General features: G+C 48.6%; 9 protein-coding genes across 9 annotated transcripts; 2 read left to right on the plus strand and 7 right to left on the minus strand.

Annotated features, from left to right (window-relative positions):
• Window positions 1-3,220: 3,220 nt before the first annotated feature.
• On the minus strand, window positions 3,221-4,287 carry BDV27DRAFT_167853 (NAD(P)-dependent alcohol dehydrogenase; the record flags this gene model as incomplete). Its single annotated transcript, XM_032074611.1, has 2 exons — window positions 3,221-3,656; window positions 3,706-4,287. The coding sequence occupies 2 exons, from the start codon at window positions 4,285-4,287 to the stop codon at window positions 3,279-3,281; spliced, it is 960 nt and encodes a 319-aa protein (XP_031923482.1). The 3' UTR covers window positions 3,221-3,278.
• A 1,644-nt stretch (window positions 4,288-5,931) lies between these two features.
• On the minus strand, window positions 5,932-7,107 carry BDV27DRAFT_167855 (pectin lyase fold/virulence factor; the record flags this gene model as incomplete). Its single annotated transcript, XM_032074612.1, has 2 exons — window positions 5,932-6,507; window positions 6,556-7,107. 2 exons carry the CDS (start codon window positions 7,105-7,107, stop codon window positions 5,932-5,934), a joined length of 1,128 nt encoding a protein of 375 aa, XP_031923483.1.
• A 2,340-nt stretch (window positions 7,108-9,447) lies between these two features.
• On the minus strand, window positions 9,448-10,528 carry BDV27DRAFT_134608 (alpha/beta fold hydrolase). The gene has a single exon (XM_032068338.1). The coding sequence runs from the start codon at window positions 10,511-10,513 to the stop codon at window positions 9,530-9,532; it is 984 nt and encodes a 327-aa protein (XP_031923484.1). The 5' UTR covers window positions 10,514-10,528; the 3' UTR covers window positions 9,448-9,529.
• Window positions 10,529-13,391: 2,863 nt separating this feature from the next.
• Window positions 13,392-15,323, minus strand: BDV27DRAFT_167856 (glycoside hydrolase superfamily; the record flags this gene model as incomplete). Its single annotated transcript, XM_032074613.1, has 1 exon — window positions 13,392-15,323. One exon carries the CDS (start codon window positions 15,321-15,323, stop codon window positions 13,392-13,394), a length of 1,932 nt encoding a protein of 643 aa, XP_031923485.1.
• Window positions 15,324-16,411: 1,088 nt separating this feature from the next.
• Window positions 16,412-17,538, minus strand: BDV27DRAFT_167857 (HNH endonuclease signature motif containing protein; the record flags this gene model as incomplete). Its single annotated transcript, XM_032074614.1, has 3 exons — window positions 16,412-17,118; window positions 17,178-17,251; window positions 17,307-17,538. 3 exons carry the CDS (start codon window positions 17,536-17,538, stop codon window positions 16,486-16,488), a joined length of 939 nt encoding a protein of 312 aa, XP_031923486.1. The 3' UTR covers window positions 16,412-16,485.
• A 2,443-nt stretch (window positions 17,539-19,981) lies between these two features.
• On the plus strand, window positions 19,982-21,665 carry BDV27DRAFT_167859 (MDR family MFS transporter; the record flags this gene model as incomplete). The annotated part of the gene is made up of 2 exons (XM_032074615.1): window positions 19,982-20,071; window positions 20,133-21,665. 2 exons carry the CDS (start codon window positions 19,982-19,984, stop codon window positions 21,663-21,665), a joined length of 1,623 nt encoding a protein of 540 aa, XP_031923487.1.
• A 64-nt stretch (window positions 21,666-21,729) lies between these two features.
• BDV27DRAFT_167865 (uncharacterized protein) lies at window positions 21,730-22,671 on the minus strand (the record flags this gene model as incomplete). Its single annotated transcript, XM_032074616.1, has 2 exons — window positions 22,218-22,671; window positions 21,730-22,070 (listed from the first exon to the last, which is right to left on the minus strand). The coding sequence occupies exons 1-2, from the start codon at window positions 22,627-22,629 to the stop codon at window positions 21,730-21,732; spliced, it is 753 nt and encodes a 250-aa protein (XP_031923488.1). The 5' UTR covers window positions 22,630-22,671.
• A 203-nt stretch (window positions 22,672-22,874) lies between these two features.
• On the minus strand, window positions 22,875-24,231 carry BDV27DRAFT_161713 (uncharacterized protein; the record flags this gene model as incomplete). Its single annotated transcript, XM_032073260.1, has 6 exons — window positions 22,875-23,137; window positions 23,184-23,266; window positions 23,329-23,396; window positions 23,453-23,880; window positions 23,936-23,972; window positions 24,052-24,231. The coding sequence occupies 6 exons, from the start codon at window positions 24,229-24,231 to the stop codon at window positions 22,875-22,877; spliced, it is 1,059 nt and encodes a 352-aa protein (XP_031923489.1).
• A 476-nt stretch (window positions 24,232-24,707) lies between these two features.
• Window positions 24,708-25,353, plus strand: BDV27DRAFT_167867 (uncharacterized protein; the record flags this gene model as incomplete). Its single annotated transcript, XM_032074617.1, has 2 exons — window positions 24,708-25,184; window positions 25,321-25,353. 2 exons carry the CDS (start codon window positions 24,708-24,710, stop codon window positions 25,351-25,353), a joined length of 510 nt encoding a protein of 169 aa, XP_031923490.1.
• Window positions 25,354-26,578: the final 1,225 nt, after the last annotated feature.

A 26,578-nucleotide genomic window follows, 5' to 3' on the forward strand; every position in this document is an offset into this window, starting at 1 on the left:
ATATCTACTTGGCCGGTCGGATCGACATGTCGATCATTATTCTAGCTCTGGCTGGCGAGCAAATGGCAGGCTTAGATTGAGACCCACCACCTACGCTCCCCCCTCCAGCTCGTATTCACACCTCATCCACCCTCCCTGTCCTGTATCCTTTGTTGAATGGTGGACGTGACATTATTTCACCTTCGCACCCGTCATACTGCCATGGCATCGTCTAGTACCCCGTGGTTTGTCCACCAACCCGGCGAAATCATCCTGGAGGTGGCGTCGTATCTCAGTGTCTCCGACCTCAATGCCCTCATTCAGACAGCCCATCGTTTTCACAAGCTCCTGTCGCAGGAGCTGTATGCCCGGGCACCCACGCTGATTCAGAACGATGGCCACACGCCCCTGATATGGGCGGCTGCGCTTGGCCGAGTCGCCTGCGTCCAGAAGCTCGTGGAGCGAGACCCGAATCCCGCGAGGCTCATCAATGGCCGAGCTGCCATTCATGATGCCACGGCAGCAGGGCAAGAGCAGACCGTCGCGGTCTTGCTGGAAGCCGGCGTGCCCGTCTCCCTGCCTGATGATGATGGCCACACGCCCCTCCAATGGGCGGTGGCCCATGACCAGGAACTGGTCCTTCGTCGGCTTCTCGCGTCCGGCGCTGGGAATGTGGCCACCCAATCGACGGAGAACTGGGAGTGGGGATGCGCGTTGGAAGATGCGGTGATGCGAGGTCATCAATCAGTGGCTAGGATCCTTCTCGAGGCTGGCGCCAGCATCGCCCGGGACCATCCGGCCTACCCCATGATCCACGAGGCGATCAACTCCAAGCTACGCTTGGCCTCGTATCAGGGACGATGCGACATGATTAGCCTCCTATTAGAGTTCGATGCCGACGCGCATCTCCTTCGCCAGGGGAATCTGCTCCCGTTGCATATCGCGGCATCACACGGACACCTAGATGCGGTCCAGCTCCTGCTCCAGCACGGCGCCGATATCGCCACCGTCGATGAGCAGGGAGATGCGGCCATCCACCACGCAGCTGCCGCGGGCAGTGTGGAGGTGGTGAAATTCCTGCTGGATCAGGGTATCCCGGTGGATGTGCGCGGGGACGCGGAAACCACGGCCTTATTGACTGCGGTGATCTATCAAAGAGCCGAGGTCATCCAGTTGCTGCTGGAGGCCGGAGCCGATGTGAATCTGGTCGAGGATGACGGGAATAACGCCCTCCAGCTAGCCGCGTACTGTGGAACGATTGAGATCGTGGAATCACTGCTCGCCCATGGTGCTGCGGTCGGCGTGCTAGGACCGGATGATCGAACCGTCCTACATGTGGCCGTAGCGGGCGACAATCCTGATGTCATCCCCTCGCTATGTCGCGCAGGTGCCACGATCAATGCGCTGGATGCGTCGGGGAACACCGCCCTTCATTTGGCGACCCTTTATGGACGTATTGCATTCGTCCGCTTGCTTCTGGAGATGGGGGCAGACGTGTCCGTCTCGCCGAGGGATGGACGAACGGCGCTGCATTTCGCTGCCTGGACTGGCCAGGCAGATCTCCTACAAGTGCTGGTGGATGCTGGCGCCGAAGTAGGTGCCCTCCATCGCGACGGAGGTCATACGGCCCTGCACTATGCCGCCGTTCAGGGAAGTGCCGATGCATTTCGAGTTCTTCTGCACGCGGCCGATGCCCAGAAGTTTGATTTTCTTCGCCCATGCTGGTGCGGAGGAACTGTCCTGTCCAAGGCCGCGACCAAGGGCCACCGAGGCATTATTGAGTTGATGGTGGAACGAGGCGTGGATGTGACGGCGTGTTATGATGGGTCATCCGCCCTGCACGCGGCTGCAGCGGCTGGACAGACTGATCTCGTCGAGTTCCTGTTATCCTTGGGAGCTGACCGTTTTCAACTGGACTGGTTCGGTCGATCCTCCATAGACTGGGCCGCTCGACATCCGCCGACGCTGACGAAGCTAATCGGAGATGCTCCCCAATCGGCTCCTTTACGCGATGAACACAAGCAGACATCAGTCCTGAGGGAGGGCATCACCGTGCTTGCCACTCGAGCTCTAACGGAGGGAAAGTCGGCCTCGTACCGGCTAGGAAAGTGCCTGCTCTACATGAATGATGCCTCTGCGGCCCGCATGGCATTTCTGTACGATGCGCAGGTCGATCCTAGCTTGCCAGACGGCACCTGGGCTGTGTGCGATCTCTGTAAAGTGAAGCCGGCAGTCACAGAAGGACGATTTGTGTGTCAAACCTGTCCCGATATCGATCTCTGTGGCCAGTGTGTGGACCAGTACTACCTGGAGAGGCTTCAAATCCGGTTGTGTAATGGACATCAATTTTTAGAGGTTCAGGCCTCTAGCGAAGAGCTCCTGGCTATACAGCCCAATGAATCCAGAGAGTCGTGGCTCCGCGGCCTCCTTGCAATGTACAATAATCCTACCTAGATGTTTATAAACATCAGTCAGCCTGGTATAGCCCTTCATCTTCAGTTCTTAAACATGCCTAGTTGCTTAACATAAAGATTCAATTAATCTAATTTGGGCCCTCGCCATTAGTCTGAATTCCAGCATGTGCCATTGCACCTGCATTCGATGCTTTATTCAACATCAGAACGTATGGTTAATGTTCACCTTCGCGCTCTTGGAAATTAGACTATCTTTGCACTTCGTCTATCTTGTCTCTAGTACCAATGTGACTCACCCAGCCAAGAGGGGTATCCCACTCTTTAATTTCAACATTAAACATTGCACCGTAGCTAACCGGTAACTGCACGGTATGAAGCTAACCATATTCAGCAGCCCAAAATGATGGAGTTCGGCCATGAACATCAGTCTTGTCAACTGTAGGACCGCTTTCAAAAAGAAGTTGAATAAACCGTCTTCGGCCGTGCATAGAAGCAAACGATATTGGAGGATTTTCTTGTCACACTTTGCTTCCGACATGACGATTGGGGCTGACGCCACTATCAAGAAAATGTTGAACAGCGTGAGTCTCACTATTTCCAAGGTTTTTTTGCAATCCCCGAGGCAAATTTAGTTATGGGGCATGCTTAATGGCTATAGCCGGATGGCCTACTCCAAGTGAAATGTTGAGAATAACCCGCTGAAATGTAAAGAAATATTAGGCCCCTTATAGTACCTTCCTGTCCAGGTTGCAAACCCATCCGGGTACCGCAAGCATGATTGAGGCCCATGGTTTCCACTTGCCGGAGGAGGGATCGGGAAAACCAGTAAAATAAATACGAGTATATTATGTCGTTCATTGAAACCTATGACGACGGGACACATCCTCACACCTTGGGCGAGACGTGCACAATGACTTTGCCCGCACTGGATCCCTTCTTCAGATACTTCAAGGCCTCAATCGCCTGCTCAAATTCACAGGTTGACTCGATTATTGTTGTCATGGTCCCGTCAGCGAGCCACTTTGCCAGCTGTTCATAGTCCTCGTGTACATTTTTGGTGAAGTACGGCACGAACTTGCGTGGCGTGCCACCTAGTAAGGTCGGCCTCAGCAGGCCGTTGGCAATATTCTTGGCCGTAGTTAGTGATGCAGAGCCTCCAACACCGATATAGTAACCCTCCGGCTTGAGGAATTTAGGCGTCTTGGAGAAAAACTCTTCTGGTGAGTTATCAACATTATCCACCACTAGATCATAAACTTGGCCCTCGGCTTCAAGTTTCATTACAATATCGTCGCTCGCGGTAATCGATTACTGCGTCAGCCCCCAGTTTCTTAACTAGGACAACCTTGGCAGTTGAGCAAGACGTTGTGATATGGCATCCAAGCGCCTTTGCAATTTGAATACCAAAGGTCCCTGTTCCTCCGGAGCCGCCATTAATAAAAACGTGGTCGCCGGATTTCACATAGGGCTTGATGCTTTGGTACGCCGTCAGCCCTGCGGTAGGCACCCCAGCAGCATAATCAGGGTCCACGCCACTGGGTAGCACAGCGTATCCATCTCGTGGTAGCACCACGTATTGCGATAGTGAACCATACTGCTTACTGGGTTCGATGCGACCGAGGATGTTGTCACCGACTTTGACATCCGACAATCCCTCCGCCACAGCCACGACAGCGCCGCTGAGGTCCATACCCGCCACCTTGGGGAACTTGACGGCGACGCGGGAGATGAGACCCATTTCTATGACCTTGTAGTCCGCCGGATTGTGACCAGCGCTGATAACACGGACGAGGATTTCACCATTCTTAAGGGCTGCATTAGGGCGCGCAGCGTTGTCAACGAGCTTGAGCTTCTCCTCGATGGGGCCGGTAGCGGTCTGCTTCCACGCCTTCATACTTTCTGCCATTGTAGTTTAACGTTCGATGTTATGTGGGCTCGTCGGTGCGATATGGATGAGCTAATAGGCAGCAAAGCGAGGTGGCAGGACGAGCACGATAGGGTCGTAGTCAGCGAACCTGCACGGGGATTCCAAATTTCAAAGGATTCAAAATTGCAGAGGTGTCCGAGATATTATTCACCTCAAAGTTTTCGTATAGAGAGAAGATGCCGAGACCCAATGTGGAATGGTGAGCTGGTGATAGTAGGAAACTTATAAAGTTGACTCCATAGGGACCAATGAACTAACTTATCGGATACTGTTCCCGAAGGCGGCCCCTGCTTTGCCGTGCGGATCTCCGGATTGTCGGAGGTCCGGAGCCCACGAGGGTATGGCAAGCCAATGCCGCCAATCTGCATTTTGCAAGGTCCGCCAAATTGGGTTTAGGGCATCTCGTAATATCATCCATTTCAACTTTGGGGGTGGACCAGACTCTTCCAACATTCTCGAGTTATCGACGGTGCTGGCAACATTCTCTTTGTTCGTTAGCCCCTGTTGGTATTCTTCTGTGAATCCACGCGATTCTGCGAACTTCTGAAGTATCGCAGGCTTCTGATGTTTCAAATCTTCTTTGGGTTGTGCCATTTGGTCAAGTGAGTTATGAGAATGGGAAGAATATAGATAGTGAGGATAAATGTATCGGACGTAGGTTTAAAAGGTGTCGGATGAACGTAGGAAAAGCCTCGCTATCTATCTTAAGCTTGGAGAGATTATAGCAGGCCCCTGACCTTTGGTGAACTCTTCACTCTCACCCATCTCACCTGCACTCACCCAAGACTTAGTGCCTATCACCCCTAAGAGCAGCAACGCACGCGGGGCCCATTGTACTTCTAATCGCATTGATAACTGTGGCTTAAGTACGTCTGAGCGGATGGGAAGCCCTGTTCTCCACACCCTATGTTCGTATGTGCTAGTTGGTTGGCTGCGGAGGAATATATGGCATCAGGCAAAAGACCTTCCACTTCAAGCTATGAGAAACACCCTGTTTAACAGTGGCAGAATGCGCCTATCGATATAGTTGCCTTCGCAGTCTCATTACCACGGGAATGAGAAAGCCAAGCAACTACGTTGGTGATTAATTCCCAGTCACTCATATAATTTGTTGAGAATATGTAGTTCCACATCTTATATATCTATAGCACCAAGAGAAAAGTCATTTCGGTTCAATCACTCTGGAACTGTTGAAAATGTTAATACCTTGAACACCATAAGACCCATTTCTCTGAAATATTTACAAAGCTTGGTAACACAGTAGATTTAATCCTCTCGTACACAGTGTTCACTAGAACGATCTGATATTAATACAGCAAGCAGGCCTTAACAAGTCTGCTAATGGCCGATGGATATACTTAGGTGAAAAGGTAGATCTTCTGCCATTTTTACTCTGTGGTTGATTGGGAAGATCAAAGGGCTTTCTACCATTACGTTGGAGTAATCATAATAGGTGATATCTTCATCACAATGTGTTGACCAGATCAATCTGCAGAAGGGAGTAAGCCCCCTGTTCGATTCAAGGTTCTATGGACAAGCACTGGTGTGCAGAGGAAAGGTAATATACACAAGGATACAAAGATGTGTGGTCATATGTACACGAAGAGAAAATTAGATCTTGCCCGCACCAGCGTTCTTGGGGACGTTGACCTTGGCCTGAGAAGCCGGGGTAGCAGGGGCAATCTTGAGGCCCTTGAAGTCACCGAAGAACGAAGTGTCCTTGAGAGGAGGAAGAGTACCGGAGTTGGCGAGATCGTTGACCTCGCAGGCGCGGCCAAGGGCGGAGCTGCACTGCTTGTTGGAATTGGGATCGGGGGAGAAGAAAGCCTTGCCCTTGAAGTCGGCGACAATGGCCTTGACATCGGTGAAGACGTTACCCTCGAAGATACCCTTAGCAGTAGCCTCACCTCCCTCAAGAGCGTGGCCAGTGTTGCCGTCCCAGACGTTGTTGACGGCGTGCAGGAGGGTGCCTCCACTCAGGGCAGGGCTGCGGCCAGAGGTGTGATAAATGTGGTTGTTCTGCAGAGTGATCTGGTCTCCCTTGCCCACCATCTCGAAGGTCCAGTAGTGGTATCCGTTGCATCCGGCGGAGAAGGGACTTTCACCGTTGATGAAGTTGTTGGAAAGAGTCACACGCTTGCTGGTGTTGAAGCCAAAGACATAGTGCTGGCGTCCAATACGAGCAGTCTATATGTTATTAGTATTTGGCCATGAAGGAGATGAAGATAAACATACTGTAACATGGTCAACCCAGATCAGATCAGCACCATCGAAGGAGATGGCATCACCGCCCCACACATACTGGGGGTTCAGGTCAGTGATCTGGATGTTCTGGACGATGATGTTGGTAGCGCCACCGCGGAATCTCAGACCCTTGCCCTTGATAATACCCTTGTTACCAACACCAATAATGGTCTTGTGCGAGGCAACATCAATGGGGGTCTTGGCAGCGGTGTCCCAGGTGCCAGTGGATTTGCCAGCACTTCCGCAGTCGTCCTGGATGATCTTCTGGCATTTTGCGCCCTCTCCCCAGTTCGCACACACGGTCCCCTTCGAGGTACCCTCTGTTCCTGTGTAGTCGTATAACTTGTCGAGGACAATCACACGAGGGGAGGGGTCGGCGAGCAACTTCTTGAGTTCGTTGATATCTTTCGGGGTCTGAGGTGCAGCGTTACCACCACCCGTCACGCCAGACGCGAAGCCTTGGGCGGCACCGGAAACCTTCTGGGCGACACCGAGCTGGGCAAGGCCCAAGAGGGCAGCAATAGTGACTGACAAGAGCTTCATAGCGGGCAAAGAATTATTTACAAATATTGTTTCCTTGAGCAAAGATTTTTCAGAAATGACTGCGGAAACTACGAGAGATCTCCAGCCCTTTAAACTTTCGGCTGTTTACTACCATATCAGAAGCAAAGCAAAGGATAACGCGGTAACAACCGAATGGAAATTTAGGGAGCAAGTGGGTCCATGGTACGAAGGATGAGACATTTCAGTTCTAAACATCCGTTCGTAAATAAGCCAAGACTAGGGGTCCTCTGGTCCCTGGAAAACTAGACGATCTAATTGTCCGGGTTCGATCTCCGACACTGCGCCATTTCTCCACTAATTGACTCTTTTGTATAGAGTAGAACTAATCAGCCGGTAATATGTAATCTATAACGGATAGGATCAGCCATCTTTACCTTTAAACCCAATACGAGAGCCCCCGTATAGCTAAAAGCAAGGACCAAGGGCTCAGACACTGTCTTGGAATGGTTCTACAGAAGCCGGCCTATCCGGATTCCTGTTACTACCGCAACTAATTCTTGAATAGTAAAATTAAAAAAAAAAAAAAAAGAAAAAGAAAAAAGAATACTGACATTGGTTGGCAACAAGACAATCTGTCTCCAAAAACAGGGCATGACCAGGAAAGGGAGGTCAACGGGGAAACAGAATCAAACAGGGGTTGGGGGGACTAATCCTACTTTAACGGCGGGCCCAACTTTCGAAACTTTATTCTAGAACACAGCCTCATATAGCCTTTGCTTAGTACTATAGGGCTTTGTGGCCGAACCAGTGGACTCCAGGGAGATTAAACAAGAACCGTGGCGTGAGAGAAACTAGGCGTTAGGGTTACCATCAACTCAAAACACTAGTAGCGCCGATCGGCACCGTGCCGAGCGATGGGGAGGGTTCCAGTCAGGGCTCAGCCCTTCTTTCCGTGCTCCCAAATCTCCACGGACCGCCGTGGATGGCCTTGGGGCCCATCTCCAAATTTCAATGCCACGTCAGCCAAGGATACAGTATAATTATAATATCCATTCCAATAAGCGCATGGCATATTACAGCTGTATATTATCGGCTCCACATATTGTGTTCATGTAAATACTCTTACTTCATTGAATGAAAATCAAAGGCCGCCTCTCATGGCAGGAAACTAATTTGACTATTATATTCTTCCTCAAGGTCAAACATAGTACGGCTGTTATACGGACCGTAGTTCGGAACATCATCGGTGTAATCCGACACGCTTTGAATAAGTCACTTAGGTTGAGCCCTGAAAAAGCTTTCCTATTCCTCTATGATGTCTTAGACTGGCTTCAAATTGTATGGCATGTCATATAGAGAAATTCCCCGTAACAGGTAGAGAAATCTCCGAGACAGGGGTGGTCTCCATATCTCTTGATTCATCCCCACCAAGACATGCTCGTGCGAGGACGCTTCGTGACCAGTTACGCGGGTTTTCATGGTTAACGGATGGAACCGGGTTCCATTAACGCAGCACATATACTTTTCTATTACATCAACTGTTGAGTAGAATCTTACTGATTGGTGAGTGTTTAGAGGGCTTCCCACATACATCTCGTCTGCATATCCATGATTGACTTGTAGCTTGTCTTGAAGCAAGACGCGGGTTTGGCAGATAAAGAACGCACCAGGAATTTCTCGGTCGGTTTTCCCGGAGCTTGGGGCCAAGCCCCTCTTTCATCTAGTCACTGCGGACTGGCTTCTAGAATTGTTTGTTTACAGTGAGACTAGTGAGGGGTGAACTGAGACGTGTGATCATGATTCATGGGAATGCCGGATATATACCTCGGTCCAAGAGTTGGCTTAGGACGTTAACATGTTTCTTCCTTCTTGTTCGTGAGAGATGTGCGACTTTTAACATTCTTCAAAAGACCAGAAGCTTGTATCGTAGAAAACCTGTCGACTTTCCTTCAATAAAATATACCTTTCAACCCTTTCAAGAGCGTGAAGCCTTGATTGCGTCGAACGGGCAGCATTGAGCTAACCTATCCAATAAAAGATGGAACTATCACCACCCAACCTTGATCTAAGGTATTCGACTAGCTGTAACGGACATATCCAAATAGTAACAAAAGTTGTTTTGTTTATTCTTCCTTTAGAAATTCTAGAATATTATTTTAATTTGATTTTCTGTGCTTCTTCGTGCTGTGAACTCATGAGTTGCAGATGGCGTCATAGACAGCACGGCGCACGCAAAGATCGACCATTAGGAATACATAAAGAGATAAATAGTAAGCCGTACTATGCAGCCTGCGTCATTGACGTCGATGGGGATGATATGGAAGCAGTCTGTGTGCGGAAGTATTTACCTCTTGCCTGAAGCCTTCTTTCAAACTCGTGTTTTGAATGAAACATATCAAAGGATGCGATTACTAAATGCAAGGACACAGCAAACATTCACCATAAAAAGAATATCTCGTTCCTAGAGCCTATTCCAGAAATCTTCAATAAACCCCGCGACCTCCGGTACCCTTTCCCTAACCACTCCATGGCCAACCTGAGGCACAACCACAACATCCCGCAACCCTAACTCATGCAAGTCCTGCATGCTACACAAGTCATCCAACTCTCCCAAAACACATCGACATTTGATCCCCGTCATCGCCGCTTTCGCAAACTCAGCATGTTTATCGAAAACCCCACCATCCCTAAAAATAGCCACTACGCTAGCGACATGCCCTGCATGCTCTTTTATCTCCCAGTCCCTCACAGCCTCTGCCACAACTTCACCTCGTCCAACCCTCTCCTTCCAATCTGAAGGCACAACCAACCGGCCACCTTCCAACACTTCCAGAATCCAATCCCGCGCCGCCTTTTCCAACTCCTCCCCACCACGCAAGTAATCCCTCTGCACCTTATTGAGCAAGGCAGTGCGGCGTAGACCTGCCGGAGCAACCAAACCAATCGAAGCGACGCGCTCGGGGTGCGCCGCTGCGAAGCTTGCAGTTGTGGACCCGCCAAAAGAATAGCCAATGAAATGAGCATCAGCCCACCCAAGATGCACTAATAAGGCCTCCAATAATCCATGAAAGAGAGCCGGGTCATGTGCCACAAACGGTGTTTCTGTGAGTCCGTGGCCCCACAGGTCGACTAGGACACAGTGAGCTGATGGGAAACGCGATGACAGTGCGCTGGCTAATGGCTGGAGGCCGATTGCGGGCGTCTGCACACCGTGGACAAATAACACACGGGATACGCGCTGTGGGCCATCTGTGGAAGTGGAAGATGACGGTAGTAGCTCGTAGTATGCTGCTTTGCCATGGGGTGTTTGTAAATATGATGCTGGGGGAAGCCGGTTGCCGAAGGTTGCGACAAAGGCGGCTTCCGATGGGGCTGGGATGGGCTGGGCTGCGTCGCTGGATGGCGCCGTCCCGGGGCGCGGGAGCACGATTAAAGGGCTGGACATGACGGGGACTTTTTTTTTTTTCGATGGTGGGGATGATAGGCAACAAGGTGGAGAGATATTTCGTCCTATTTATGTCCCTTTTCTTAGGGCGGGCACAGGATACTCTTCCTAATTAGGTTTAGGGCTTAGATAATCTCGACCACGCTGTACCTTAATCTTCAGTAGCTTGAATTGATTGCTAATTAACTATGCTTTCTAGATAGGCAGGCAACAGTGGCTTGTGTTCCTAGACTGGTCCCCCATGTCCAGATTAAGCCCCTATATATATCAATAGAATTTGATACCTGGGTATCTGGGCATGGCTCCCTACTACTCTTCTCTTCTCTTGTGCTTTTTTTTTTTTTTGTTCATTTTTCTTTTATTCTTATAACTCCTCGTGCCACAGATTTATCCTATCTTATCAGCGCTACAACCTCAACGACAGATGAGGCCCCTGTGGATGTGGTTGTTCATCTAGCAAAAGGAACGGCAAGTCCAGCCCACTCTGTTAGTGGGGAAAGAGCTCGGATAATGTTCATCGGGGACGCTTTATCTCTACCCTCCGACTGCCATGGCCTTTGAAACCGGCCTGGACATCTTCAGACTGGCATTTTTCGAAAGTTCGTCCGGTATTCAAACTGTACAGAATAGTTGGAACCTCTTACAACTTTCATGAAGGAATTACCCAGACACTTTGGGAAAGGTTGTCAGACTTTGAAAGGCAGAACCTGCAGTTGTTTACCGATATGCCTGGCAATCAATAAAATTAGCCACGAAAAAGAGAGGAACTCGAGGTCTGTATGGAAAAGAAGGCAGCAAGAACTATCTTCGCCTGGTTGGTGTTACAGTTATTCTACACTTCAGTTCCAGTCTTTCTATGGATGTTCGTAAATGGGGCTGGTGTCGTTGCATTCGGGGCGTGCTATTCTCTCCAAGGCTTTACTATATTGAGAGGATTCTAGTGTGTAATAACAAGACAACAAAATTCCTTATTACAACCGATCTTTTCCGAAGAGATCTACGTATCAGTTTCTGACTTGAGTAAGTCAGTACTCACAGTAAACAGAACCCGTTCACTATTCCATCTGCAACAATGGTACGCTGCTATTTTGAACCGCAAGGCCAATTCTCTACTACTCGAGCTCACTACTCCTTAGGTAAGTTTATATCAGAGTCCATACTGGTGGTGCGAGAGCGTGTTTTGTCTTCCTCGAAGTAATGAGGGTGTTCAAAAAAATGATTATATATATCTTGACCTGGTGGTCAAAGGTAGTCCAAGGTTGTTGGTAATAGGTGTTATGGCTAAAATCGGAGAGCGTAAAGATATATAGAAGGCATACCGTAGATCTATTTATCTTGATACCATACTCTATGGTATTATCGAAGTCAATCTAATCCCTACATCTCAGGCTATAAGAGAAACCAGTTTTCGGAACATGTGATGCCGGATCACCCTGTCAGGTGACCTATCGCTTTATAGCCCATAACTCGTTCAACTTGTTGATCGTCCGAGGGGGAAACTTCTAAATTTCATTATGATAGTTGGCCGACTACCAAAACTACGCTCGACGAGGGTGGCGGGTTACGCGGTCCCAGTTCTAAGCATCCACAGCCTCTACCGTGGGAAGAGGAATACGAAGATCTTTGATCACTAATAGACGAAGTGCGACATAGGTCACTGAAAAAAGCCCTGTTTAGAACCTTTGTGGATTCACAGTTCATACAGTCATTGTCTCTGTATTTATACATGTTAACCAGCAGCAAGAGTTCAAACACCTGCCAACGGCCCTAATTGAGATAGCTACTGTCAGTATTACAAATGAGCAGCGAAGACGTGCCTAAGTGTGTTGTGCGCACAGTCCTGGAAGTTTGTAATCAACTTTGAGCATTAGCCCCTCATCTTGGGCATATACCCTTTATACCAGTACAACGAATTCACCCAGGTTACTAGATAGATAACGTTAGCAAGGAGGACAAGTAGGCTGATTTGAAGGTGGATGAGATTACGCTTGCCCATGGCATACATAGCAAATGCGTGTGCGTCCTTGTGTCCCTGGGAGTTTCTGTCTGCGTCAAACCCCTGTGTCCCTTTGGCGATTGCACCCATGCAGGCCGGGTCGGACGACGTCTGTGGGGCCCGCTTGCCATTGACAATGTACACACATCCTATGTCGGCTGCTCTTTTGTCAGGTATACTTCCAGCCTAATTAGAGGTTATCGGATTGAATGTTGGAAGGGACGGGAGAGGAAAAGGGCTCAATTAGTGTCTCGTATTCTGGGCTGACAAACGCCACCGAGTGCGCCGACTCGTGAATGACAGTGATGACTAGAAAGTCACCTAGTCATTTGGTAGCTCGAGGCTTGTCATGAGTGAAGTCATTCAAAGCAATCAAGGCCTGGCCGAGATGTCTCTGTCTGTCGGTAGGAGTAGAGCTAATCTCGACATGCAAGTCCCGGTAATGCATATTATTCTGGGTGCGAGTGGATTCAACATTAAGTCATTTGCCAAAGTGCAGCGGACAAAAACGTGATACTTTCCTCGAGCAAGGGGTAATGCGCGCCGAATGTATGGGCCTTGGTTTGAGGATTAGCAGGATTGTTCCCCAATATGCACCATTACTTGCTATTCATAGGCGAGACTGGTTAGCAGCAGTGCTGTGCACTCGAGTATGGAGTAAATGGTGGGACTATTGCGGATCCCGATAGAATACGGCTGGACTTGATCAATTGAGACCTAAGGAGAGATTTCGTCCCGATATTTCATGCATAGGGAGAAGCACCATCAGACGTGCAATCCGAGTGCTATTTGTCTTTGATAATTCTCATATGAAGGACAGGTATACCTAAAGCGTAATATTATGTACGAGCATATTTCAATATCAACCCTTCCCTTTCCACACTAAAAGGTCTTCCCTCCCTCAGCCGTACCATTATGAAAGTTTGCCCATCTCTTCCTCAGTAAATGAGCAGAAGCCTTTGGCCTCCGGTCCCTAGTAAAAACACCCTTTTTATTCCCATCGACTCGGCTAACCCCTATGGCGGTCTGAAAGTCCGCGAAATTCCAGACATGCTCTCCCGTCATGGCCTCAAACCGATCAAAGACGCGATGATACATATCCAGCATCTCCACCTGGAACTCTTCGCTCCAGGGAGTCACCATGACTGAGTGCAGTCCCGCCACCGTGTCTGCTCCGTATTCCGTCATGATAATCGGTTTGTCATACTTCTCAGTCCATCCGCGGAGCTCCTCCTCCAGCGCGGCTTCGGCCTCGTCGAGCTGAGCAGTTTGAGTGTACCAACCAAAATACCGGTTCAGGCACAGCACGTCAAAGAGATCTGAGATACGGTCTGCCTTATAGGTCGCAAGACCCACATTGGCAAAGGTGACAGGACGCGTCGAGTCGAGCTGACGAGCCAGCTTTGGCAGAGGAGCGAAGTATTCACGGGCGCCATCCTCATTGGACGCGGGCTCGTTGGCGATAGACCACATCACCACGCTTGGATGGTTTTTGTCACGGTGGATAAGCTCACGGATAGCCTGCGCGTGTGCTTCGCGAGTCTTGTTGTTTATGCGGTCTGGGCTGAATGTAGCCGGCGGGTTGGACGTCTGGGCTCCTGCTCCTATGGAGAATGCTAGACCGACAGCGGGTGTTTCATCGATTACCACGATGCCTTGCCGATCTGCGTATTCCATGACCTCCTCCGCGTATGGGTAGTGCGAGGTACGGAAGGAGTTGGCTCCCATCCAGTGCAGGAGTTGGAAGTCGTGCACCATGTAGGCCTGGTCGTGACCTTTGCCTCGGACGGCAGTGTCCTCGTGTTTGCCGAACCCAGTGAAGTAAAAGGGTTTGTCGTTGATGAGAAACTGTGTGCCTTGTACTTTCACCGTACGGATGCCAGTTGCTAGTTTGTATGTATCGATAGTCTTATTGGAAGAGTCGACGATGCTGGCGTGGAATTGGTAGAGATATGCGGCACCGGGTTGCCAGAGGTGGACAGACGGAATCTGAATGGTTCCGTTCGATCCTGAGCTTGTTGCTACAGTTGTACCATCCTCGTCTAGCACCTTGATCTGAATCGTCCCTTCTGTCGTACTAGCCACAACGTTGTAGTCAATCAAGCCCGTGGTCCCTTCAGCATCCGTCCGAACGGTGATATCCTGAACGTGCTGCTGTGGCACCGAATACAGCCATACAGACCGCGCCAGCCCAGCATAATTATAAAAGTCATGCTGATAAGTCTGCACTTTTTTACCTGTCGCTTCAAGAACCTCCACCTTCCCAGGCGGGATCGTCTGGTACGTGAGTTCGTTATTGACGGCAATCGTCAGGCGGAATTGTTCTCCGGCAGCAACAAGGTCAGTGATATCCGCCTCGAATGGCGTGTAGCCGCCGACATGATCCGCGACCAGTTGGCCATTGACGTAGATCCGGCCATGGTGTGTGGCGGCTTCGCTGCGCACCAAGTACCGTTCTTCGGACCAGCCCTTTGGCACAATCACGTCGCGCTGGTAGTAAACCCATCCGACGTGATCGTGGATCTTGCTGTCTACAAAGATATCATTGTAGGATGCTGGGACTGGGCATTCCAGATGGGTGTCCAATGGGCCTGTCCATGGTTGAGTGCTGTTGTCGTCAGACGCCAGGGCAAATGCCCATAGCCCATCAAGCGAGATGAGGTCTCGGGTGGTAGTCTGCTGCGGCTTGAGCATGACCTTCGAGTATTGTCCTCTATCCTGCTCATTGCGGAGATGGCGGGTATGTGTGTCTGTAGGGACAGACAATGCATACGAAATAAAAGAGAGGAATCTTAAAGCCCTTGAGATCTGCATGATGATGGATGGAGTCTACATCAACGAATACCTCCGATGTCCTCTATGATAGATTAACCGGCCAGATCAACATACTGAGGCTGTTTAAATAGCACTTTAACACCCTCGACGGCTATTGAAAAACGTCGGCATCTGAAAACATGAATGCATTACCCAAATATCGTCGACCGGATTGGCTGCTGCACCAAGTTCAAACTCCGATATAGATGAAGGCTCATTGCGGGGTACGCTCAGAGTCTCCGGGGATAGGGTGAAAGCACTCTGCTAGCGCAGCCAAGACTGCGGGGGAGATTTTAATCTGTCGGGATGTGGAGGTTGAATACCGAATCTACCTGCCGATGCTCATCCCTTGGGTCTGTAAGCTACTCATTCATCCTAGTGGAAGACTAAACTTTGTAGCTGGTCCACTCGGGGCGTTCTCCGTCTATCAAGACAAGTGGAATGCCGGCTTTAGGGGGCGTGAAAGGCATATCTGTTAGACATGCCAAGTAATTCATGAAAGCTATGCCAACGGGTAGACAAGGCGTTCCTACTAACTTAACTGATATTATACCCCATTGAAGAACAATTGATCTGAATTTAGAATAAGCTGTTGTAATGTGTATTTCTATATTGAACTGAACAGCCGATTGACTGAAGTCTATTCATATATTGATGAGAGTGAACACTTTATCTCTTCAGATAGAATACAGCTTTCTGCCAATTTAACCAATAACTCAAAAACCTTTCTAACATGCTCCACCTGAGCTGCCTGGTTAGCATTGACAACGCGTATAGCATAGACACCGTCCACCACTGTCGATATCAAGAAATGATTCAGCTTCTTGATGTATGATGGTGAAGATCTTCCTGATCAGAGTCTCAGAATCGAGTGTTGACGATTTGCTAGTGTTCAAGAGACGACACACCGTCAACCCAAATGCTGGCTAGGTAGTGATCTATCCAGAATCATATCATACATGGAGCTTGAGATCTATAGAATTCTCTAAGAATTATAGCTGGTAGCGCAACAACGGGATTCATATTTGCTAACTAGTGCTGACTCCTAACTAATAGGCTAAAGTTACGAGACGTATCGCGTGAGCCTGGCGCTGCTTTGCTAGACATTCTACTCGAGGCCCTTGAGGGGGTGCTTGTTTTCCTGAAGGCTATGTGCTCGACCTCATGGTCGAGCCACCAGCTCCTCCTCTTCCTCCTCATCATCAGAGTCACTATCCCACTCCGCTGGATCAACATCGGCGGCACCGCTCAACCCCAATGCTCGAGTCAAGAACCATTGCATCTCCAACAGTTCGAAAGATGGAAGTGGATATTCATCGGGATCACTTGTCTTCATGGTTATAACATCGCCTGAACAGATTGGCTTTTCTGACTCGCAATTGAAAAGCTTGATCCTTTGTCCTGTATGCCCGAGGTTCGGTGGGAGAAATGGTGTCGTCTTAAGACCCATTGTCTTCATGTATTTTGATACAGGGATCCAGAAAAACCGTACTGCCAACGCTTTACGATCGACAGATAGTTCAAGTGGCTGCAGGGCAAAGCGAGCTTTACCCCACAAGCCGTGTGAGTCGCGGGAGAGGCACATGATATTCTCCAACACCTTGACTCCGCTTGGGTCCATCACAGTTTTCTTCCATCTCGCAATTCTTTCTGGGTGCCAAAAGGACTCCAGATGCCTCCAAAACAGCTCCTGTGTAGTCTTCGGCTTGCCCATCATGCTATAAGGATAGATATGAGCGATCTCAACAGGCTCTCCTTTGCCCGTGAGCAAACAATACTTATCGCGTATGATACACTAACTATTGTTAGCCGTCCTTCTAGATATACCGTGACTGGTAGTAGATAAAGACTTACCGTATCCTTGATCGAATCAGATCGTTTCCTCTTTGAGGTTTTGTCGGAGTCCACACTGCGGGCACGGCTGGCCCCTTGGCATAAATTAGTATATGTGCACTCGAAAGATGGTAGGAGTATAATACTTACACTGCAGTAGGATCTGACGAGTGGGAACCACTAGTCCTGTTAGTGTAGCTGAAAGTAGTCCTGCTTTCATATTCGAGAGGTCCTCGAGTTGTTCTATGTCCGACAACCATAAAACCGCCCAAGTGGTGCTTGAAATATCTGGTGCCATTGAACTAATCTTTTGAATCAGCTCAACTCGACGAGTATCCGATATCTCAGGGATAGCATCAATAGCAGGGGTTTCCGTCGCCATGATGATTTTAAGGGAACGAAAAGGCGTAACACCGAAACAGATGAGTGATGACGGCTGCTACTGCAGCGCGTCAAGACAGTAGAGGAACTGTGACGATGCAAGTGATCCTTGAAACAATGAACGCAGACCACGATCTCGCATGCAGCGTCCTTTGACAGCAGCACTGGTGTTTGGCGATGAGAAACAGAGGTGGAAGAGAAACAGTGGAGGTGTAACAAATTCACCAGATCCACTAGTAAGAGACGAGCTGTTTGATGAGGACGTTGTCTTAGGATGTGGGAGAGTCGTGAGTGGAAATCTATGACTGGGAGTATTAAGGAAGGAGCAAAGAAGAACGAGGATTGGAGGAATCATGTGTGTGGGTCCGACAATAAGCGAATCAGGTAATCGGGACTTGGTGGGTCAGGTGGGTCGAAACATGAATCAATTTCGTGAGCTAAATTGAATAGACCCAAAACCAACCATATTTCCACTACCAAAAGACATTCATATCCGCACAAGCACAAGGAAAATTCCCAACAACCAGCATTACAGGTCACTGTCACGCCGATTCAAGGAGAACATCTCTCCAATTCACTAATAAGAATTCGTTCATCATGAGGACCAAACCGCACCTTATATTCCCTCGGCTTGCAGACCAGACTTGTGAGATCGGCAACACCCTTTAGAGGGTGGATCTCGATAGGTTCATCAGCTCGAATTTCGAAAGCGGATAACACGCGCAGGAAGATGAGGTAGAGTCAGAAGACTTGACTCTTGAGATGGAACGTGATCTTGAATTATTCTTTATATACAAGTCAGGTATCAAGTCGCTTGGAAATCAATGTTTTCGAAAACAGTATGAATTCCGTATACGAAGATCCACTGTCTACTTGCTCATGCCTTGATTCATAAAAGTATAAAGCAGTGCATCGAAAGGATTTGCCACTCAGGAGCCTATACAAGCTCACACTATCGTCTATCCCCATGTTGTCTACTCATAGGTCCACCACCATGGTGGAATGATGTGCATGGATGTCCAATGATTCTTCTGGAAGGATACTATCTAAATACTCCGTTACCAGAATTAATCACCTGATAGGTTCTCAGCTAATATAGAAAATGATAACCTATAGTAGATACTGGATAGATGATCCAAGTCAGAGAAAGAATTATCAAAGCCTGAATAGCAAGATCGATATTAGCTGTCTCCTACCATTTTATCAACAGTATATGTCACCTTGGACCCCTCGGCTTTTTACAGGACATGGTCCGACTTCAGTTCCCTGTCCAGGGCAGAATGTCGTATATGAAAGCCGAGGGCCAGAGAAAAAGCGCATATAGCCAGGAAGAAGAACCACAAATCTCTGAACGCGCCCGAAAGAGTCTCTGTATACCTCTGCTTTGTTTCAGAGCTCAATGGCAGATTCCTCAAATCAACTAACAACTTCGTTACTTCTTGTCCCAGTCCTGGTGGTAGCTGCAGTTCTTCCAGATTCTTTTGTAATTGGTTCTGGAAAAATGGACATACACTTAATGTACCACAGCTTAACTTGAAACGAATATATCATTAATTTAAAGAATTATATACACCATCCTTGCCCAGAACACCTTAAGGGGGAAAAGGACAAATACCGTTAGAGATTAACTAGCAGTCTAGGCCGGAGGCCATCTTATATACCCAACGCCCGCTATTAATAATTGAAAATGTCTAAAAGGGAGATTATTGGAATTAATAATTTTAACTTTCCGAGATAAATCAATACTAGATATCAGAGATTTTATTTCAATTAAAAAAGAAAAAGTATCAAAACTACTGTTAGTCAAACAGTCTATAACTTAATAATATTACGGTGAGTCAGGTGTTGGTAAGTGTACGGAGTAGATTAACTTGAATATAGAAATACAATTTACCAATCAGTAGCCCTGTTCAGATATTATCTGTGCTAGTGATATAACAGGGATTAGAATTAATCACCAGTCACTTAGAGTAAATCGCGCATAAGGGGAGGTTAGTTCCTGTTGCATTTTTCTCTGTTTCCATTTTGCAATTTTATATACTATCATTATATATCCTGTGAACCTGAGAATACCCTATAAATTACCCTATTGAGACGCCTAAAGTGCCCGGACATTCTGAGGTGGTCAAATGGGAAGATTTTTCGTTTGTCATATCCCTTAAGAAATGCGTGCTCTGTGGAGGTAATATTTTTTGAGGCCGACCGCCGAGAAGCCCTTCTCTTGGAGTGACTTGACCAATACAGAACAGAACATGAGAGTAGAAATATCAAATAGCAAGATGACATTACTAGACTGAGCCAAGGCACTGGAATAAATATTTTACAGTCAAGGGATGGCAAATAAAACCTTGTCAGAGGATAAATAGAGCTGTCACCCACGCTATTCTCCATTGTTTTTCTCAATTCAGGCTGGAGTCAAGCAGGGGACGACTACCTTTACCGTCATGGGCTCTCCAGATGGTTCATTCCTTTCCTCAATTCGCCTCAGCCTGGTCATGGTTTCGCTATGCCTTGCTGTATTCTTGACCGGGATGGTAAGCAGATCAACAGTCTCATATCGGCTGACATTGCTAAAATCGATATTGTTCCTTCAAGGATCAAACAATTCTCGCGACAGTGACCCCGTCACTAACGACCGAGTTCCACAGTATTGATGATCTGGGGTGGTGGACCGCCGCCTACCTGACTATGCTCAGCGTGTTCCAGATTCCATATGGCAAGCTCTACAGTCTGTTTTCAATTAAGATCGTCTATCTTTCGGCGATCGGCATTTTTGAACTGGGCTCTCTAGTCTGCGCTACGGCCCCGAACTCCATCGCCATGATTTTCGGTCGCGCGATTGCCGGCGCAGGGGCAGCTGGCATTTTCACCGGTGGGATTATGATCACCACGAAGATTATCCCGCTTGATCGCCGTGCCTCCTACCTGGGTATCATGTCCGCCGCCTTTGGCGTTGCTGCCATTGTAGGACCTTTTATCGGGGGAGCGTTTACAGACAGGTCTACGTGGCGATGGTGCTTCTACATCAATCTACCACTGGGTGGTTTGAGCATCTTGGTATGCTTTTTGCTTGTTAACACGCCGGTGGACTCCTCGATTGCATCACTGTCACTGTGGGCGCGAGTCCGCCAGTTTGACTTCTTTGGGATGGTCAGCATGATGGGTGGTATCGTTTGCTTGCTTCTGGCGCTCCAATGGGGCGGCACCCAATATCCCTGGAATAGTGGAAGAATTATTGCATTGTTGGTGGTGGCTGTACTTCTCATGGTCTGTTTTGTTCTCCTTCAGATATTTGTCCCCGGGTCCAAAACCATCCCCCGCAGTGTTTCGAGACATGCATCGGTATGGCATGCTGTCGGATACGCCATGTGTATCACGGGAGGAATCTACGTTGCCATAGTCTACATTCCAGTGTGGGTGCAAGCGGTACAACACAAATCAGCCCTGGACGCCGGGATCATGCTGACTCCATTGATCGTGGGCTATGTCGTATTCTCGGTGATTGCTGGAGTCCTAACTTCCGGGGCTGGCTATTACAATCCACCAATGATTCTCGGGACTATCCTGGCGAGCGTTGGTGCCGGTCTATTATCGACCCTATCGACTGGCACCTCCAACGGGCGCCTGATTGGGTACCAGGCGCTGTATGGCATTGGTGTCGGGCTAGGGTTTGGTCAACCCAGTTACGTCGTGCAAACCGTCTTGTCCGAGGCAGACATCCCGATCGGGGTGACTTTAGTGACCCTCGTTCAGCACTTGAGCTCCGCTATCTTCGTCGCTGTAGCTCAGGGAGTCTTTCAAAACACCCTTGCGCACACCGTGCGGTCACTGGCGCCAGGTGTTGACCCTTCAAAGCTCACGAAGCTGGGCGCGACACAGCTGAGTCAGTTCGTAGACACTCAAGACATGCCACACGTCTTAGAAGCATACAGTACCGCAATTGCAAGGACGCTCTACATCCCAATGGCACTCAGCTGTGCATCCGTGCTCGGGGCCTGTCTCACACCATGGATCTCCATGAAAAAAGCCAAGCCAGAACCAACAGACAAAGAGCCGACGAAGGATGAGCCGACGAGTGATGGGACAAAGGAAAGAGACCGTTGCTCAACAGGGGTTAACGAGGCCTAGATTCACTCTCTATGTCGATCATTTCTTTGTTCTAGCATTAGATTTCAAGTTCTGTTCTTTATTCTCACAACTTGGTGTGTCTTGGCTTTCCTTCCCATGGGAGCACCGTCTCCCCATCCCTGTATTCGCCCCCTGCTGGCCTCCACATAATCCAGACCGGATGCGCCTGGATGTCGTGGATTAATCTCCTCCCTTGCGCGCTCCGCCCCTTCACCTCGGAGAAACTCATGTGCGGTCGCGCGACAGCCACAAACCCATACCGTTGATACAGTTCGAACCCCATGTCTGTGGCCTCAAGATAACCCTCCATGCCCAGCGCATCCTTGTGGCGGACAAACTCGTCCATAATAAGCTCTGTCGCGCCCTGCGAGCGATACTCGGGCAGTGCCCAGAGCGCATTCCCACCTGTGCTCACAGTCAATCAACAACCAACAAACACAAAGAGCAAAAGTGAAACTTAAAAAAAAAATAAAAATAAAAATAAAAAGAAATAACAATAATAATAATAATAAAAACAAAAATAAGCACTCGGGAAAGAAAGCGAAGACCTACAAACATGCCTATCCCCCATCATCCTGCCTCTCCATGCCCACAACTGTGTATAGAACTCCTCAGCCAACAACCTCATCTCACTTCCCTCTGGAAACCACTTCGCCTCAACCCTCGGTGCCCCCGCTCGGTACGGATTACTATGATGAATGTGATACATTCCTCCGGCGACAATCCGCCCGGATTCAGTATCGTGGCATTTCAACCAGATGATGTTCTGGTCGGATTCCGCCGCTTGACGTAAGGATTTTTTCACGTCGGCAAGGGCTGTCTTTTCTGCGTCGTTGCCTTCCCCCAGATGGGCGAAGGTGAGTTCGCCGACAGCTTGGAGAGGAGAGCTCCACGCAGTCCAGTAGGTGGTTATTAGTTCGTCCCAGTCTTGGGTTAGATTTGCGCGAGAGACAATGAGGGGCATTTTGGTTTGGGTATGTATCCTGTGTATTATATTCTATCAAAGATGGTACTTTATCCTTTGGATGAAACGACAGCCATGGTCATGGTCAAAGAAAAGGTGCGTGTCATATTACTAGCAACTAATCTGGGATACGAGCAAAAGATATACGAGGTATCTGAAAAGAAAAAAAAAAAAAAAAAAAACCTAACACATGTATGGCAAATGCACAAATGAAACAAGTAGAAAGCTATTCCCCAAACGTACTACTACACCATCGTTCTGGGCTCCTGGATAACAACCGAGCTAGACTTATTCGCATCCACCGACGATGTCCCTGTCCCACCGACGGATGTTCGATCGCCTGTGGATGCAAGCTTTCGACTCCACCGACCAGAAAAGCCCATTCGGCCTTCACGGAGGAGCCAACCTCGTGCGGAGTAAATCACTGGACGGAGGGTGGGTAAGCATGCGGCGATTAAACCCAAACTGGCTTCGATCATGCTCCACCAGAGCATTGTGGTCACGGTTTCTGGCACATTAGATTATGTTCTCTATTCAGGTAAGGGGAAACTCACGATCGGGGTCATATCCAGCCTCATACCCCACCAGAAAGACAATCAGGTAAATGGCCAGTCTCACGATGGAGGCTGACAGCGCCCTAGTGGGAAACGGTAATCAGTAACGAGTCACATACACTAGAATCTGAAAGGGAAGCCTTACATCAACCCCACCCCGAATATACAACTCAGGGCAATCTTCCGTCGCACAGACATTTGGAGTGCCCATATCTGCATGTCATCGTGAGCTCAAAATGGTAGCATTATCCCAGATGATCGATTCATACCTTCGGAAAGGGGAGGAGCAGGATCGCCAAATCAGTGATGAGGTCTGAGACGACCAGGGCCGTTTCGGCAGCAAGGGGGTCTCCACATTGATCCCTTACTTCCTGGAGAGGCGCCCAATGGAGGTAGACTTTTGTCTTGCAGCCGAATAAAAACAGGAGGAAGAATGCCACGGCCCACACCACCGTTACAGCGAGACAGATGTTGGAGATGATGGCAAAGCGGGATTTCTTGTTCGAGACGAAAATACGACGATAGAAGAGGACGATGCTGGCTTTGATGAAGCCGTATGCTGCGATCATGAAGAGCTGGAAGTAGAATTCGATCTTGGCTTCGGTTTCGTAGGCGTGGTTGTACTTCGCTAATGCCTTTTTGGGATCGTCGCTCATGGGGTAGGGTGTCGGGTATCCCATTACGTGGACCGAGTAGCCTTGCAGATATTAGTAGGGCGATTTCCATCTTAGGTATGAGGCACCGGTACTAACCATAGATGAAGCATATGCCCATTCCAGTTACCATAATCTGAGTCATGGGAGGAGATATGTCAGCAGACGTACTTCGGTATGCCTTATCTGCATCGTGGGAGGGGGGGGAGAGATACCGCTGCAGGAACGAGGAGCCAGTCGTCCAGACCAGGGCGAACCTTTTGACTTCCTCGAGCGACGAAACGAAGCATTACGCATGCGAGGCAGACGATGGGGAGGACGATACCGGCTGCTAACACCTCGCCGGCTGAAGCGAGCGGAAACTGGAGGTGCGTCCATTGTGGACTAGATGCCATGGTGGGCCTCTTTCGGTGGGTGGATCGAGGTGGACCTTAAGGAATCTGCGGGTTTGTGAGTTGTGAAACTTTTCCATGAGGACATATGCTGCCTTCGTTGAACCGCTTATATGTTCCCTCCTCGTCTGGTGTGGAGGTCACAAATATTTTCCATAAGCAAGGATGAGGCTGACATGGTGCATGACTACGGAGCGTGTGTCACAATTGGATTGTCCTTTGAGTTTAGTGTCCAGAATGTCTAGTCAGCCTCGTATGATTGTAGAACACATGCATAACTTAAGGCCGAACGATAAGGCGGGGTACAGAATTGGGCTGAACTATGAGAACAGAGGTCTACGTTTTCAACTGTTGTGGTTGTCCTGTTGGATCTGGTCGTCATCTCTGTCTCATTACCTTGGTCTTAATGACGGCTGACTACTGACATCCAGACACGCCTGACACCTAAGGATCGCAGTGGTATGCGGAAACAACTGAAAATGAGACAGGCAGAGGAAGTGGAATATGAACTGCTTCCTTCAGACCATGACGCTCAAAAGACATGGGAGGCACGAGAACGAGCGGTGTTTCCGGCGCGGTTGGACTCCCACTGTCTAGTTGGGATACTCCTTATTTCTGTATTGATTAACGTGGCCCTGGTGCTTGGTTGGACATCAAGTCGAGATGAATTGTTTGCGTCTAAGCAACCTGTCTGGGCCAGTTCCAGATACCAACGGGAAGAAGTGAAACTTGGATTCACAGTAGAAAACGCAATGTGGTGGAACACCAACTACAGCGGGCCAAACGAGAGCGAAGTCAGTGGTCTTTGGCATAATGAGATCCCATGGGAAAGTGGGATCATCGCAATCGACAAACAACAGGCCAATATGTTGGGATTGCCTGAGTCGCAGTCTTTCCCATGGGACGTGACGAAAGGGATCTATATACTGAATGCGCATCATATCCTCCATTGCATTGTAAGTACTTTCAATATGCTTAATTCAATCTCAAATATTGAGAGCTTTAGCGCAATCTATACATTTCCATTGAGGAATACCGTTACAACCGTCCTCAGAGTGTGACTTATCCTCATATCTTACACTGTCTGGACAGCATCCGGGTGGAGACTATGTGCGCGGCCGATGATACCCTACGATATATTCCTTTGAATAATGTGTCTGGATTCAAGCCTGGAGATGGACAGAAGCGCATGTGCCGCGACTGGCATCAAATGCAGTCCTTCGTGGAAAAGCATGATCCATGCTATCGGTATGTTTTTCCTGGAGATGATACTGTGTCTAACTTGGAAAGATTTAAATACTGTCCTAATAATTCGCCTTACATACCTAAGATTCGAGAGTACTTTGGGTATGGGGATGACTGGCTACCATTTCCATAGAAGATGTTGTGTATATAATTAAATTGATTATAGCGTGGTTTAAAGTTCATACTCCATAATGTCATGATGGCATCCGTAATCATATCCAAATATCAGATTAGGTTTCTCCCCGCAGTTTTATTTCATCCTCATCATAGATCCTCCACATCACAGGCAACAGTTCTTCGGTTCGATAACGGCCATGTCGGGGTTTGCATTGGGCTCAGCCTCGGGGATTGGAATTGGATTGGCCATTGCGGTGGCGGCAATCAAGTAGAGCACGTAGTGGGAGAAATGCATGTTTCTTAACTTCTTTGAGGTCTGGATCGCTGATTCAAGTCAGTGCACTGTTCCTTAGTTTGAAACATCGTTGGAAGGAGTAACCGAACCAGATTGATTTGATTATAGAAGATTGATGTGTCTATAGCAGCTTTCTGGTCTGGGAAATGATATCTGTGTTGTAAGATAGACTATATATATGCAGCTCTCTGATAGTTTGGTTACTTTATACTTCATGACTCGGTCCAGCATCAGATGACCATTCCTTCAGCAAGGATGAAGAGCCACCGGTGCTATGTTGCTCGTGTTTTTAACTTTTTACTTCTTATATTTTGTCTAATTATTCACTGGACTTTTCTCTATTCCCTCAATAACGCCTTGTTGGCTGCATTGCTATTTTTATTGGATCTCCATTCCTGGGTTGCCGCAGGACGTGCCACCTGAAGTAGGGCAACGTCCCGTCATCCGCTCTGTTTCTTTGTCCGTATTTGGGGCCTTGTCTGTATCGAATCCCTGTTGTCTTGTAAGTATGACTCGGCAGCCAGTCAGAAGACCCTCATTATGCAGGTGGGTAGAGTAAGACACATTCACTATCCACCTTCCCCTCCTTTACAAATTACGTGTGGCAGGTATCGTTGCCTAATTGCCTCACTTGCCGTACATAACATAGACCTGCGGCTCCTCCTCCTCCTCCTCCTCCTCCTCCTCCTCCTC

This window comes from Aspergillus caelatus (assembly GCF_009193585.1).
Source record: "Aspergillus caelatus strain CBS 763.97 unplaced genomic scaffold BDV27scaffold_214, whole genome shotgun sequence".
In the NCBI taxonomy this organism is placed as follows: domain Eukaryota; kingdom Fungi; phylum Ascomycota; class Eurotiomycetes; order Eurotiales; family Aspergillaceae; genus Aspergillus; species Aspergillus caelatus.